This window comes from Furipterus horrens, unplaced genomic scaffold (genome assembly GCF_987537825.1).
Source record: "Furipterus horrens unplaced genomic scaffold, mFurHor1.1.pri manual_scaffold_8, whole genome shotgun sequence".
NCBI lineage: Eukaryota > Metazoa > Chordata > Mammalia > Chiroptera > Furipteridae > Furipterus > Furipterus horrens.
Window position 1 is genome coordinate 107,736,273 of NW_028327178.1, and position 14,749 is coordinate 107,751,021.

General features: G+C 55.2%; 1 protein-coding gene across 1 annotated transcript; it reads left to right on the top strand.

Moving 5' to 3' along the window:
- The first annotated feature begins 1,846 nt into the window (after positions 1-1,846).
- RAE1 (ribonucleic acid export 1) lies at positions 1,847-13,576 on the top strand. The gene is made up of 12 exons (XM_090286597.1): positions 1,847-1,986; positions 3,643-3,739; positions 4,272-4,376; positions 6,082-6,174; positions 8,637-8,723; positions 9,593-9,679; positions 9,765-9,836; positions 10,732-10,839; positions 11,718-11,824; positions 11,902-11,977; positions 12,503-12,697; positions 13,142-13,576. The coding sequence occupies exons 2-12, from the start codon at positions 3,650-3,652 to the stop codon at positions 13,226-13,228; spliced, it is 1,107 nt and encodes a 368-aa protein (XP_090142723.1). The 5' UTR covers positions 1,847-1,986; positions 3,643-3,649; the 3' UTR covers positions 13,229-13,576.
- The last annotated feature ends 1,173 nt before the right edge of the window (positions 13,577-14,749 follow it).

The window sequence follows — 14,749 nt, forward strand, 5'->3', positions numbered from 1 at the left end:
GGGGGACCGGCTGTTTGCATCCCCAATCCACTTCTATTCACTGCCTCCTTGGCTGGGACGTCACCGCCTGGCCTTGGTTTCATGGGATCACAATAATACCTATCGTATAGTCATTGTGATGATAAGATAATTCATGGAAAGTGGGTGTTTGAACAATACCCTTTGGGAAGAGTCCAGGGAAGTTCGTTATTATTATGTTTGCACGAGCCTGCTGCTGCTGCTGCTCCACTGATGGTCTATGCAGAAGCAGCTGGTCAGTTAGAACCCTAAATAGCGGGAACACTTTTAAAAGTATGCTGAGTCCTATATCATAACAGATGCTTCTGAAAGACTCCTTGTGCACAGGACAGTATCATGCAACAAACATTAACACCGAATATATGTAAGACACAGTGCTTGGTGCTGCAAGAAGATACACATGGCAGTAAGACACCACGTTTAAGGTCTAAGAAGCTAGACAAGGCAAATGCACTGATTTGTGAGGCTGAATATGATACGCGCTGAGCTGGCTTTGAGCAGGCTTTGAGCGTTTACAGGAGAGATGGCACGAGGTGACCCATTTGGGAAAGAATGAGGAAGGGAGTGGGTGCCAGGGAGGACTTGTCAGAGAAGATGCCGAGGTTTGGCAGGTAGAAGCGTCAGTAGGCACGGGGCAGCCTTCATTGGCTTCGCTGGTTACCGCTGTGTCGTCTCTGACAAATCACGTTACTTCTCTCGGCCTCACTCTCCTTTTCTGTAAAATGGGGGTTATTACAGTAACTAGCTTACAGGGCTGCTCTGGAAATGACAGGCGAGGAACCACCGAGTGCTCAAAAGAGCTACTATTATCATCTAGAGGAGAGGTTCTCAAGCTTGGCTGCATCTCAGAATTCCTTGGGAGATTTTTGAAAATATTGATTCCCAGAGTTCCACCCCAGATCAACTAAATCAGAATTGGAAGAGGAGGCCCGGGCATCAGAGCTTTTTCAAGCTCCCTTAAGTAGTTCGAAATACCTGATCTAGACCCTACGTGCCCAGCTGCGGTGCGCGGCCCCGCCAGCCCCGCTGGGATTTGCTAGAAATGTGGGCTCTCCGGGCCACCCTGGGCCTACTGAATGTGCATTCGATAACAAGATGCAGGGGTTGCTAGAACTCCCTGCAGATGTCAGGGCTCTGGGTAGGCAGACCACACCGAGCAGTAAAGGAGAAGGTTACAACCTCAGGAGATCCCTTCCTCTTCCCCACCCCACTCCACCCCTTTGGACATTGCTGAGAAGGGAAAAAAGCGACCAGCTGAAAAATTCACCATTGGCACGAGTGTCCTAACAGCCTGACATTCTTACGGAACCTTACGCTTATGGAAAGTCCTTCGCGTAAGTTACTTCACTAGAACCAAAGTAAGAACAGCCCCGAGAGGTAGGCATCATGATCCCCACTGTGCAGCTGGAAATTGAGGTCCAGAGAGCCCGATGGCCCAGGATACCCCTCTCGCAAACAGGGACGTCATGGCAAGAGCCCCGAAGCGTCCCATCATCTTCTCGGAGGATGGACCTGGGCTTGAATTGGCGGCAATAAGAATTTTGCTTGACTTTTCCTTCGCAAGAGCAAACACCATCCTCCACCGCCCCGGGCTGCGGACTCATCAAAGCGCTCGCTCTGCTACTTGCGGTTGGCTCCAGGAACTTTCGACCAATCCGCAGGCTGCTGGCAAGAGGATCTCCTCTCGGCGTCAATAGCTCTTGTGCGCATGTGCGGTCGCCTCCGGGGGGCGGGGCCTTTTTGTTTTTCCTTGCCTTCCGGGCGACACAGGAAGTGGCTCGGCGGCGCGTGCGCGACGTCTCCACGGTAATCCGGACAATTTCTTCCGCCGGCGTGGGAAGACCCAGGGCTCTCAAGATTCTTGTTCGCGCTCTCTCGCCCTCGCCTCCCTCGCGCCGGAGCCGGTTCGCAGGCTCCCCAGCCCCTCCGGTCCCCGCAGCCTGCTCCTCGCCGCAGAGCGACTCTCAGGTAGCCCCCGTGCCGCCTCCCCTCGTTACCCGCCGCCATGGCGCCGTCGAGGCCGGGTCCCCGCGGCGGGACGCGCCCCGCTGCGAGCTGGCCTGTTGAGAAGCTCCCTTAGTGTTCCCTGGGAGTGACGCCAAGGCTGGAACGCAGGGCCTTAGCGGTCCCCTCGGATCTAACTCCCTCGGTCCTGTCGTGGGGAAACTGAGGCACCAGGACCGACCACAAGAGGTGATGGCGGCGGCTGTCGCCTCTGCCCGTCCCCGCGTGCTTCTGGCTCTTTGTCGGACACCTGCCGCCTCCTCGGGGACTTTGCTTGACCGTCCTTTACCCAGGACAGGCCGCTCTCCGAAACGAAGCCTTTTTTGTGTCTTCGTTCCTCCCCGGGCATTTATAACGGCCCGAACACGCTGCCCCAGGCGGGGCTCGGTTAACTTACCAGCCGCCCCGGGGGCGTGTTAAGGGAGAACCCAGGCGGGAAGGCCCCTATTGAGTGGAGAGCTTCCAGATCGTGACAGGGGCTGTGCAGAGAAACGGGGGGTGGGGGGTGATGATCGGAGGGGGGATTTGTGAAAACGGGGGGGCGGAGAAGCCTCGGAGGTGGTGTCCTTTAAAAAAAAAAAAAAGAAAAGAAAAAGAAAGATACAACATCTAGGAACTTTACTGTAAGTTTCTCCGTCCTGTACATTGTCGTGACTTTGGGACGCAAACGCCATTCCAGAGTTCCTGGCAGTGCCCCAGTCTGCTGTCGGCTGCAGAGGTGCCGCCCTTGTTAGTGAGCGTGTCACTCGGCTCCGAGGCGCCCCTGGGAGAGGGCACTGCCAGGCCAGACTTCCTGGTGGAAACATTTGCTCAACATACGTGAGTGTCAGCAGGGAGTTACAGTCCCCGGGCTGTCCCCGTGCAAAGGAAAGTTGTCCGTCGTACGCACTGCGTGGCGCTGCGCTCTCTACGCACGCAGACTGATCCATCCTCGGAGTACCCCGGAGAGAGCGTTCGTGTTTTTCGTGCCTGCTCTGCGGAGGGGCAGCGGCGGGGGCCAAACCTGGCAGGCTTACTAAAAACCCAGGACGGGGGAATCCTTGCCGGTCAAGGTCCAAGAATAAAGCAGACCAAAGCGGGTGACTTTTTAAAACTTCTACAAAGAGGTTGCTGAGTTGCAGCCAGGGCTGCTTGCGTTTCTCAGGAACTTCATGCGGAGGTACTGACCTAAAGCAGCACGCGGAGAGCAGTGAGAGAGGGAACTCACTCGGAGTGGGGACCTGGGGCGGCGCCTTGTCCCCCGGTGCTCAGCCCGGGGTCCGTACCTGTGAAGAGTGGGCGGGCTCACCTCTGACTGCTGAATGAGGGGCGCCACCCTAACGTGTCAGTATTGGCTTATTAATGGTGGGAGACGTAAGAAGGAGACAAGAAAACGGTGTGGGGTGTATGGGAACTCCATTCTTTGTAATTTTCTGTAAATCCAAAACTATTCTAAAATAGAAAGTTTGTTTTTTAAAAAGCATCTACTTGTCACATAGTTAGATCTCTTCAAAAGAGAGACCTGGCGTCAGGCCATGGGGACTGTTTCCCTCCTGTGGCATAATGAGCTTTATGTGGAGTCTCAGTGGTGTTTATTACTTAAGAAAGGACTTGCCCTTGATGTTTTCTGTTGTGTTTTAGGGCCAAAATGAGTCTGTTTGGAACCACCTCGGGGTTTGGGACCAGCGGCACCAGCATGTTCGGCAGCACGACCACAGACAACCACAACCCCATGAAGGTACCACCTCGGGCTGCCCGGGTTTATCCAAAGAGTGCAGGCCAGGCTTGCCCAGCAGTGACAGCCTGGGAAACCGAGGCAGTGGGGGGGCCGCCTCTGCGGTGAAAGCTGTGACGCTTGTCTCGCTGCCTTCTCACACTCGGAGCACAGAAACTCTGGGTCCCCTGGACAGTGTCCCAGCCCCCTTCACGGTCCCGGTCACCAGAATCACTGAGGCGCGTGTTGAAACCACAGGTGCCCAGGGCCCAACCCACACTGTTGAATCAGAACTTGTGGGGGAAGGAGGGCAGGTGAGGGCTTTGATCGAGCACCTGGGCGAGGCTGAGCTGGTGGCCATCATCTGGAAATGCGGCCGTGCCAGTCCTTTCACTGGCTTGTGTCCTGTCACCCTTTTGATCAGAGTTAAGACGCGTCCGAGTCAGTCGGTGGCTGGGACCAGGGCGGTCCCCTGGGAGGTGTTCAGTGAGAAAGAGAGCAATTGTGAATGTAACTGGGACGGTGCGCACACTTTAAGGTGACCTTTCTCCCGCAGGATATTGAAGTGACATCCTCTCCTGATGACAGCATTGGTTGTCTGTCTTTTAGCCCGCCCACCTTGCCGGGGAACTTCCTCATCGCAGGGTCGTGGGCCAACGACGTAAGTGCTCCTTCGGGGTGTCTTCTGGGAGCCATGTTCTGAGTGGGCAGGGCTCGCTTTCTTCCTTTCTCTTTGGCTACATCCTCTCCCAAGCGAGTGAAGCTGAGTTAAGCCTTAACCATAGTGACCAGTGTAAGAAGGAAGCAAGGAACTGGATGTGGGATATATGGGAACTGTCCTATCTTTAGAGTTTTCTGTAGAAATAGTTTAGTATTTTTAAGTAAATCAGTTAGAGGGTGTGAACCCTGCTGAGCGGGCAGCGAGCACATCTCAGTGCACTGTTCTGTTAAGAAAGCACAGTCGAGTGGACAGCCCAGAAAGGCCTCCTCTGGCCCAGTCTCTGGTCGACTGGAGCGGTCACGGAGAATGGATATTTAAGGGGACTGAGAGGTAATTAAAAGTATACAATAAAGGTTAATTTTTAAAAAGAAAGAAGGGATATTGGCATACACAAATTTCCCTTCTAGGCATCCTGAAAATGTTTCTCAGGCATATGGTAAACTATTTCAACTTTAGATATAGCATGGATTCTGCATAGCCATTATACTTACCGGTTGTGTCCATTGTGTACAAATAAGACAAAAACTGGTAGGAAAATAAGCTAGGGACGCGAACAGGCCCCCCACAAAAGGAGTTCAAGGGGCCCATTAAACTCGAGCCATTGAGCCACACTTAGAATCAGGGAACCACACATTACGTGGCAGACTTTCTTTTTCTGTCACATTAACCCAGATAGAAAGCTTAAAGGAATTATACTTGGTGCTGACAACAAGCCGAAGCCTTACATGTGTTGTTGGTCGGCCTGTATTTTGGTGATTGGTAACATTTCCCAGAAATCCTCACGTTTATACCGTGTCTCAGGGCTTCCCCTTCTGGGGCTGGAGGGGCATCTGCGCATGGACCCTGGAGGGCCTGTGCTCCCAGACTCCACCCAATACGCCTCCTTTAGAAAAGCCTTCGTGTGATGAGAGCTGGGAAAATTGTGGCATCTGCCAGCCACGGCCCTGTGGGTTGTGGCCAGGCGAGGAATGCTGTCGTGACGAGCGTGGGGAGTTTCTGCGGCAGGAGATGGGGGAGCGGGGCGTAGCGGGGGGCGGTCAAGGCTGGGCAGGCGTGGTTTCCACGTGGGATTTCTGGAAAGACTCCAGCTGGTTCTCTGTAGAAAATGTAAGAACGCTTATTGGCAACTAATGCAGGTGAGGGAAGCAGCAGTTATCACTACAGACGTGAAGATACTACGATCTCGTTTTTGGAAGAAAATGTGTGTGCACGCAAAGACAGGAAGCGCACAGCTCTCAGCTAGCGGACAGGATGGGGGCAATTTTTATTTTCTTGTCATGTTTACAAAATCTCTAAGTAACATGCACCGCCTTTGTAAGCGGGGAACGATGATAGACAAAGCCAAAGGACTCAGAGAAGAAAGGCACGTGTCCGCTCTGGTTGGGTTCTCTGAGTGGTGGCGGACGGCCTTCTGCTCGGAGAGGGCCGCTCGCGGCGGGGGCGGGAAGAGCAGCTGCGTCTTGGGGGGAAGCGGAGAACGTGTCTATTTTAACGGCGTAGAAGTAGGAGCGGGACAGGAGCTGCCCATGTCCCAGTTAAATAAGCGGGCGGCCCGACGCCCACGCGGACGGCCACGGCCCCCTCCCTCGCGTGCGCGGCCGTCTCGCCAGCTGCTGGCCCGCACTAACCCGTCTCTCCGCCGCAGGTTCGCTGCTGGGAAGTCCAGGACACGGGACAGACGGTGCCCAAGGCGCAGCAGATGCACACGGGGCCCGTGCTCGACGCCTGCTGGAGTGACGTGAGTCCGTGCCGCACGTGGCTTCCTCCTCGGGCTGTGTGCGCGCTTCTGGGTGTCTGACCGGAAGGGTGGCACTCGGTGTTGGCTTTAGTTATTCTCTGGGAAAAGCTTTTCTGGCATGAAACAGCCATTGTTTTACGGACACGCTGCCTGGAACAGAGGGTTTTTCTTAAAGCCTTTCCTACTTCTACACATTCCATGAGCGAATGTTGTTTTAAAATTAGAACTTCACAAGCTCAGGAAATAAATCTTAGGGGGACAGGTCCTCCTCTGTTATTCGACATTTGAAGTCCTTTGGCGTTTTTGGAATTTCCCCTCCTGAACATCAGCTACAAGAGCAAACACGTTCGAGATGCGGTCTGCTGTGTTGTGGTTATTGACCGAGGAGCAGTTACGGAGGCGGGAGAGCCGCGCTGTGGGGGCCGCCCCCCCAGGTACAGGAGGGGCCGGGATTGGCAGCCAGCTCTTCTGTGCCCTCTCTGCCAGCGGTCTGAGCCCCGGAAGCAAGAGGACGAAGGGCCTTGGGGTCAGAAGCACATGTGCCAGTGGGTGGATGAAAACAGTTCGAAAAGTGATACATTTATTGCAGCTATAACTTACTTCTAATTTGCACATGGGAAATATAAAGCTTTCATTTATTTATTTTCAGAGAGGGGAAGGGAGGGAGGGAGAGAGGGAGAGAAACATCAGTTGGTTGCCCCTTGCACGTCCCCAGTTGCACCTGGCTTGCACCCCGGACCTGTGCCCCAACCAGGAGTCGAACTGGTGACCCTGGCAGGCTGGTGCTCAATCCACTGAGCCACACCAGCCAGGGCTACATACTGAGAAATTTAACTTCTAGGTTAATTTGCCTGTCTTTCTTTACTGACTGGATAATGGACCAGAATTGGCAGGTTTCCTATGAAGTGCGGTAGGAAGTGGTGTGAACTGATACAGGAATTTTGCCGCCCGGGTCACGCCGGGTGGCTGTTGCATTTACAAAGTGACCGCAGCCTGTCCCCTCCGCGTGGCCCCTCGCCGCACGGAGGACTCACACGTGGAAGAGGAGTCTGGTACAGCGAGCTGCTCCGAGGAGGGTGTCGGTGGGAGGGGGGCGTGAATGCCTCATCAGGGGCACCAGCTGAGGTGCATCTTTAAGGAAAAGGGGGCTGCGTGCCTGTGGCTCTACGGATTGTCCCGGCGAGGCCTCGGTTCCGATTTCACCTCTGCCTCCTCCAGCTTTCTGACTTCGGCAAGTTACATAGTCTGTGTCTGTTTCCTCCCATACAAAATGAAGATTATAATTAGAAAACAATAGCATTTAACTCAGCCAGTAACGACCACGCCCCTCTAGTACGCTAAAGCACTGGGTACGTAGCAGAAATCAGGGTCGGCAGGCGAGGTGAGCGCGTCCTTTGCTCCTGGGGCGCGTGGGCTCTCACGGCACCCACGGGAACCCGTCAGAGCGTCAGGTCGTGGGAAGCTGTGCCGCTGATTCAAAGCGGCATAAAGTGACTGGCGTGTTGCTCACCTATAAAACGGAGAGGGTGATCGCAGCAGAGAAGAGCCAGCTCTGGCCCATGGGCCCCTGTGGCCGTCACCTATGAGCGTGAGCACTGGACCGGAGCACAGCCACGCTCATGCCCTTGCGTCACGTGGCGGCTGCTGCCGGCCGCGATGGCAGGTTGAGGAGGGCACCAGGGCCCTGTGGAGGCTGAAATGTTGCTGGAATTGTAACCCTTCAAGGAAACAGTTGCCAGCCACTGGTCTAGGCTTTCCGTTCAGTCCTTCCTCTTTCTATTGAAAAGTATCTTGTGCTGCTTCGTGTTTGGCCTGCATTGAGTTCTGTGTGGGAATGTTTAAAACCCGTCACACAAGGACTGCTGGTTTTTAAGCTGTTCTGTAGTTGACATAGGACCAGTGACGAGTGAACGTTAGTGCGGTTTTATTGCGTGTCCTCTGGAGTAGCGTTTGGTGTGGAGCTGAACAGAAGGAGTAGCGAGTACAGACGTGTGTGTGTGTACAGAGAGGACATGTGGAAATGTTTCTAATTTGTGAATGTAGGTGGAGGGTTTATGGCGTTGTTCCATTCTTGGAATTTTTGTGAAGGCCTGAAATTGATCGAAATGAGAAACAACGTAAGTGGCCCGGTAACGCCCAGGGGTCCATGCTGCGCAGTATCCCTGGGGACATGCCACTGCCATTGCTGCTCCAAGAGGCGCGGCGTCCGGTGCGTGAGGCCGTGTTCTCGTGTGTAACTGAGGGCCCTTCAGATGTGTTGATCCTGTTTATGTAGGATCTCTTAGAAAAATAATCGTAATAAAAATGGAGCTGAAAACGTGTTTTGTATATGATTGTAGTTACAGTATAGTGGCCCCAAATAATTGGAAAAATAAAAATTGCAGAACAAAACCTCATTTAAATATACATACAGACAGATTTTCTTCTTTGTAGAATGATAGATTTTCTCTGTTTCATTTTAGGATGGGAGCAAAGTATTTACAGCTTCGTGTGATAAAACTGCCAAAATGTGGGACCTGAACAGCAACCAGGCAATTCAGATCGCCCAGGTAGGGAGACCCTGCCCTCTGCACACAGGCCGGTGCCCAGGGAGAACCATCTGTGGCGGAGAAAAGTGCAGGGGACCGCGCTGGTCTGTGAGGCGTAGGTGCCCCGGAGCCCCTCTCACACAGACGTGACATCAGTGTTGTGACCCTCCCCGTCTTCACTGGCACGTCACAGGTTGTCGTGACTGGCGTCTCCCGTGCATACATAGGTGAGGGTAGCGTCGTAAGGGCTTAGTGACGCTAAATCTAAAGACGGATGTCACAGGTGGCCCTTGACACTCACGCCCCCCGAGTTATTTGCCTTTTCCAGCTCTGTGGTCCCTCATTCACTGGGCTGATGTTTATCCGATGCCTGCTGTGTGCCAGGTACTGTCACCAGGGCGGTCCAGCGGTGAGGGGGACACTTCCCCACGCCCTTGGGGCTTTGTAGTCTGCTCAAGGACAGAGGCAGGCTCTTGAGTGAAGTCTGCTGAGAAAGGCAGCAGCAACGAAGACGGGAGAACCTAGAACCAGAGGGTGTGCCCTGCTGAGGACACAGCCATTTTCAGGAAGGCCTGGCGTGCCCAGGTCACGGTCCTGTGTGCGAGCAGCTCTTCCCGGTCTCGTAGTTCACGTCCTCTCAGTAAGTGAGGTCCCGGGAGGGGCTCCCTCGCACGCACCAGTTAATTGTGGGGAGAACCCAGCTGAGGCGTTAGGAAGGGAAGGAGGCGTGTGCTTGGTTGTCACCTGACTGGCTTGGTCGTGGCAAAGGGCTCAGACGCCCTCTGGGTTTCGTTTGGCACGGCCTCACCATTTAACCTGATTCCTTCGCTGTGAGCTCCGGAACTGGAGCTCCATGGCCCTGGTCACACTTCCCTTTGTCTTGTTGAAAGCACGATGCCCCGGTGAAGACCATCCATTGGATCAAAGCGCCGAACTACAGCTGCGTGATGACCGGGAGCTGGGATAAGACTCTGAAGGTACGGGCGCCCCGAGGGCCCGCGCGGCCCACCCGCACCGCCGCGGGGCCCCTGCCCTCACGCCCCGGGCTTTGCTGTCTTCCAGTTCTGGGACACGCGGTCGTCCAACCCCATGATGGTGCTGCAGCTCCCGGAGCGGTGTTACTGCGCCGACATGGTAAGCGGCTGCCGCCTGCGCGTGCGTGTCCTTCAAGTGAGGGAGGGGCGCAGTCCGGGTGCCGCAGGGTCTCGGAGCAGGGGACCCCCGTGCTGCACCTGTCCCCGGGGCGCTGCGTGCTGGGGTCACTCGTCATTTGGAGGAGGGCCATGAGTGTACAACATGTACCGTGTGGCTGCAGGACATCGGGCAGTATCTCCGTGCCAGGTCTTTGGGGACTGTCTCAGTGGGAGAGAGAAGGAAGGCCTCCTCTGTCCGTTTCGTCATCCGCCTTGAAGGTCTGTCCCGCTGCCCCGGTGGTTGCACTTGCAGAGGTTTCTCACGGGAGCAGGAAGGATGCAGATGACCTTGGCTGCGTCTAGTCCCGTGAAACACCGACAGTGCTGTGCGGGCCGGCAGGACGGGCGCCGTTAGCGGGGCCCGTGGTGGGTTCATTGCAGGGACGATCAGAGTCGCTGTGTTCTCGGAACACACGCTTTGACTTGATACGGGTTATACAGAGATCTACACACACACGTGTACATGTATCATGCGCAGAGAGAAGGCTGGAGTAGAACATACCACACTGTTAACAGGCATCTGAAGGGGTGGGATGGGTGAGTGTCATTTCTTCTACATTCCTAAGTGTATTCTAGGTATTCATGTATTTGTTAGTTTTAAAGAAATGAGTCTTTTAAAACTACATGAATTTTCTACTTTTAAATAAGGTTTTATGTTTTCATAAAATGTTGATGCTATTGTTAATTTTTAATTTAGAAAAACATCAGACTTGTTTTTACAACTAAACAAACTGATCTAGCATTTTGGTATAAGAAAGGCACACGCCTGGGCCGAGTGTTTATTTTAAAGGCACAGCTCCTCATTCTAGGCGTCTCTGCTTTCTGCCATTCCCTAGATCTACCCAATGGCCGTGGTGGCAACTGCGGAGAGGGGCCTGATTGTCTATCAGTTGGAGAACCAACCGTCTGAGTTCAGGCGGATAGAATCTCCCCTGAAACATCAGGTGAGTCGGAAGCCGGGGCAGGAGCCGGTATTTAGCGCCTGCCCCGTGTCTGCGTGTGGAATAAAGCGCTTGTGAACGCCTGTAAGGACGCTCAAAGGGAGTGGGTTTAGGGTGCAAACACAGACGTCTAGTGGGCGAACACGCTCCACCCCTGGATCAGCCCAGCTCACCTGTGCTCCCCGGGGCTGCCTGCGCCTCCCACGCTCCTCTCAGAAGCGGAGATGTCCAGTCTGGGCAGCGCGGGTGGTCGTCCGGGGCAGGTGAAATGGTCATGGCTGGGAGGGGGAAGGGCAGACCCAGGGCACCCCGGGGGGCGGGGGCGTGGGCTCTTCCTGTGGGGTCTTCTGTGGAGCCCAGCAGCCCCTCTGGGCCCCATGCTCAGTGTTGGACCACGTGTAGTGTCTCACTTCTGCGTGGTTCGTTCTCGGTTTGGAAAGGGCTTGCCCCGCCACTGCCCGCTTGACCCTCGTTCCCCTGTGACGGCTGGACAGACACTCCCCTTCTCCAGCGGGGGCGGAGGCAGAGGGCCCTGGGTGGCTTGGTGAAGGGGGCCAGCCTCGCTGTTGCTGATGTGTCTCTGTCCCTCCCCATGAGGGGCCGGCTCCGGGACAGGCTCTGGGGGCCGTGGAGTGACAGCCGGGCCTTCTGGGTGGTGGGGAACAGGCTGCCTGCCTCGCAGCACGTGGCCTCTGGCTTCTTCATAAAAGTTAGAAAATGATGCTTCCTGGAGGAATGGAAACACGTTCTGTCGTATTTGAGTGATATGTTCCTGGTTCTTCTAAAACCAAAAAATGGGATAGAAATAATTTACCTTCTAGTTTGTTATGGGTTTTATTTTACATCGTAAGAATGTACTTGTCTTTTTTTTCAAACTGCAGCACCGCTGTGTGGCCATCTTTAAAGACAAGCAGAACAAGCCGACAGGGTTTGCCCTGGGGAGCATCGAGGGCAGGGTGGCCATTCACTACATCAACCCCCCAAACCCGTGAGTGGGGCGTGGCCAGCGGGTTTTCACTTGGGACTATTTTTTTAAGGAAACTTAGTCGGGCCTTTGTTTTTCAGGGCCAAAGATAACTTCACCTTCAAGTGTCACCGCTCCAACGGAACCAACACTTCCGCGCCTCAGGACATCTACGCGGTACGTTTTCAGAAACTTAACCCTGAGAATGGAACGTGTCCAGAAACTAGACTCGGCCATGGGTGGCTGGGTCATTCTGGGATGAGAAAAGGGGACAGGCGTCATGTGTGTTCACGTCTGGCGGCGTGGGGCTTGGGCTGCAGGTTTCAGCTTCTGGTTTTGAGAACGTGTTGACGGTCTCCGCTCTGTCTCTGACGGCGAGCTCGGAGCGTCGCGGGGTGAGCGTCCCTCGGGGGTGCTGGCGGACGGTTTGCACACTTAGCTTACACCGAGGAGCTGCTCTTTGCTGAGAAAGGAGGGAGAAGCGCGTCTTCCTGAGGTCCGTGCCTCGGTGTCACTGGCCACACGCTCACTAACGTCTGCTGACCCGTGGTGGTGACGAGACATGGTCCGGGTCCGGGCCGGCGGGCGGACAGGGAGCGCGGTGGCTCAGAGCAGGGACCGTCGCTCCTCGCTGAAGCGGGAAGCAGGTTTGTCCGCCCCCGCGGTGGGTCTGCCTCTCACTGCGCAGGCCCATCCCTGCAGGTCAATGGGATCGCCTTCCATCCTGTTCATGGCACCCTGGCCACGGTGGGGTCTGATGGCAGATTCAGCTTCTGGGACAAAGACGCCAGGACGAAGCTGAAAACCTCGGAACAGTTAGACCAGCCCGTCTCGGCTTGCTGCTTCAACCACAACGGAAACATCTTCGCATACGCGTCCAGCTACGACTGGTCCAAGGTGGGGTTCCCGGCCGGCAGGCGCCCTCACCACCACGCCTCCTTCCCTTTTCTCTTGGTCTGGGGACGCCCGCCCCGGGCCGCCCTTGTCCCCAGAGGCCCCCTCTGCCATGGAACCTCTGGCCCACCACCCTCCCCGAGGCTTGCTCTCTGAGGACGGTCATCTGCGCCGGGGTGGCGGGTTAGGAGTCCCAGCACCTAAAGGCAAATGTGTGAAAGGTGGTTCCTCCACGCGGGACACTGAAGGCGGGTTTCCCCCAGGTCCCAGCCTTTTCTTCGAGGACCTGAGTTACTGTTGAGCGTTGGCCTGCCCTCTCCATCTGCCTGCTTGGTTCCTGCAGCGGTGGCGCGTCCGCGTGGAGCACAGGGCTGGGCATGTGCAGGGCGCCCGCCGAGTGCTGACGGGTGCTTTCCCACAGTAAGGTGGTTGTTTTTCCCCCTTTAGGGCCATGAGTTTTATAATCCCCAAAAGAAAAACTACATTTTCCTGCGGAACGCAGCCGAAGAGCTAAAGCCCAGGAACAAGAAGTAGTGGCGGAGGCTCCCGGGGTGTCCGGAGCTGTTCTCTCTCCACCCCGCCCTCTCTGCGTACGAATCGGTGGGTTGTGAGCCATGGATGTGGATTTCAACCCCTGGGGAAAGCAACGCCATTGTTTAGCAGTTGGGCCCCCGCAGGCCACAGTGACTGCTGGTCTCCATTCCACTGCCCATTCCAGGTGTCCTCGGTGACTGCGGGGATTGAGGTCATTGTCACAGGTAGTCCCGCGGGCCCCTGCCAGCTAGCTTGCAGTGCTTCGTTCAGCGGCGCGTGCTCCAGACCCTGGCAGACAGTCTGTGGACGCTGCACTGTACTTTGTAATAAAACGTTTTGAAGACTGCCTCCTACGCTCCCTTGTCTGTCTCCCCCCCCCCGGGAAGCTCCGGAGCGTCTTTCCTGTTGGGCGTCACTGTTGGGTTTTCATGTGACTTCAGACGCCCCGTGGGAAATGCGGAGCCCTAGCACCTTAGGGGGGGCGGGGGTCCTGGGCTGTGACTGACTGCCGAGCGGGGTGTCTAGCAGCAGCCTCTCCACGCGAGGGCAGGCAGAGTGAGTTTTCCTCGTCTCCCCTTCATTCCCGTCACTGCTGTCCCCAGTGCTTTTCGGCAGCTGCCCCGGTGACAAGTGGGGAGTGTTCCCTGTGCCGACGGACGGCCTTTCCGGGCAAGGCCTGAGTGGGCGATGTGCGTGTGGCCGGCAAGGCCGAGCCCCAGGCCCCTGCATGGGACGTGCCCTTTCCTCACGCCCCCCGGTGGTGACAGTGCGGCGGTGCCGCTGTTCTGTTGCCTGTAACATTCCCGATGGGAGAGCGTGAAACGAAGTTCAGCTTAATGCTTGACTTTTGCGTCTGCTGTGTTTTTACCCTGTGACCCCAAATGCTTCCTCCGCTTTACTGTTAGGGGCTGGTGTGTTAACTGACTTGCTGAGCGTGGAAACCTGCTCTCGTAATGTAAGATGTGTTTGCCTACCCACAAAAAGCGCTGCAAATAAAGTTTTCTACTGGAAGAGATCGCCTGCACTCAGTGGCTGACATTCTTTGGTAGTTGGATCACAAATGAATTCCTACCCATTAACTCTTTTGTCTTTGGCTCTGTCTGTTAGCCTAAAAAGTTATTTTTTGAGAGAGAAAAAGACATGCGCACCAGAAAAATAAACCTGAATTGTCAAATTAACCTTACATCTCGTTTTCTCCTTTTATGACTCAGCCCTGTGGCTTATGGCGTGTGTGGACGGGGAGGTGCGGGGCAGGAAAGGCAGCGAGGGAGCCGGGCCCACTCGGGAGCAGCCTTCCCTGGAGGTGCGAGTAGATTACAGCTTTGGCCAGTGTTGCTCTTCTTTTTTCTTTTTTAATCTTCATTGCATTTTCCCCATTACCGTTTAGTCCTGTTATATGTCGCTATTCTTTTACAAGCTATGGTTGGAAATGGCCGCAATATAACAAGTCTAAGCTGTGAGCTTTTCAGAATTCTTTCCCAGCGCTGGGCCCTGCCACCACCCAGGGGAGAGGTTTTTTTG

Coding starts and splice junctions, on each gene's coding strand:
- RAE1 (XM_090286597.1), top strand. CDS start 3,650: ATGAGTCTGTTTGGAACCACCTCGGGGTTTGGGACCAGCGGCACCAGC. Junction 3,740..4,271: donor ACAACCACAACCCCATGAAG/GTACCACCTCGG, acceptor TTTCTCCCGCAG/GATATTGAAGTGACATCCTC. Junction 6,175..8,636: donor TCGACGCCTGCTGGAGTGAC/GTGAGTCCGTGC, acceptor GTTTCATTTTAG/GATGGGAGCAAAGTATTTAC.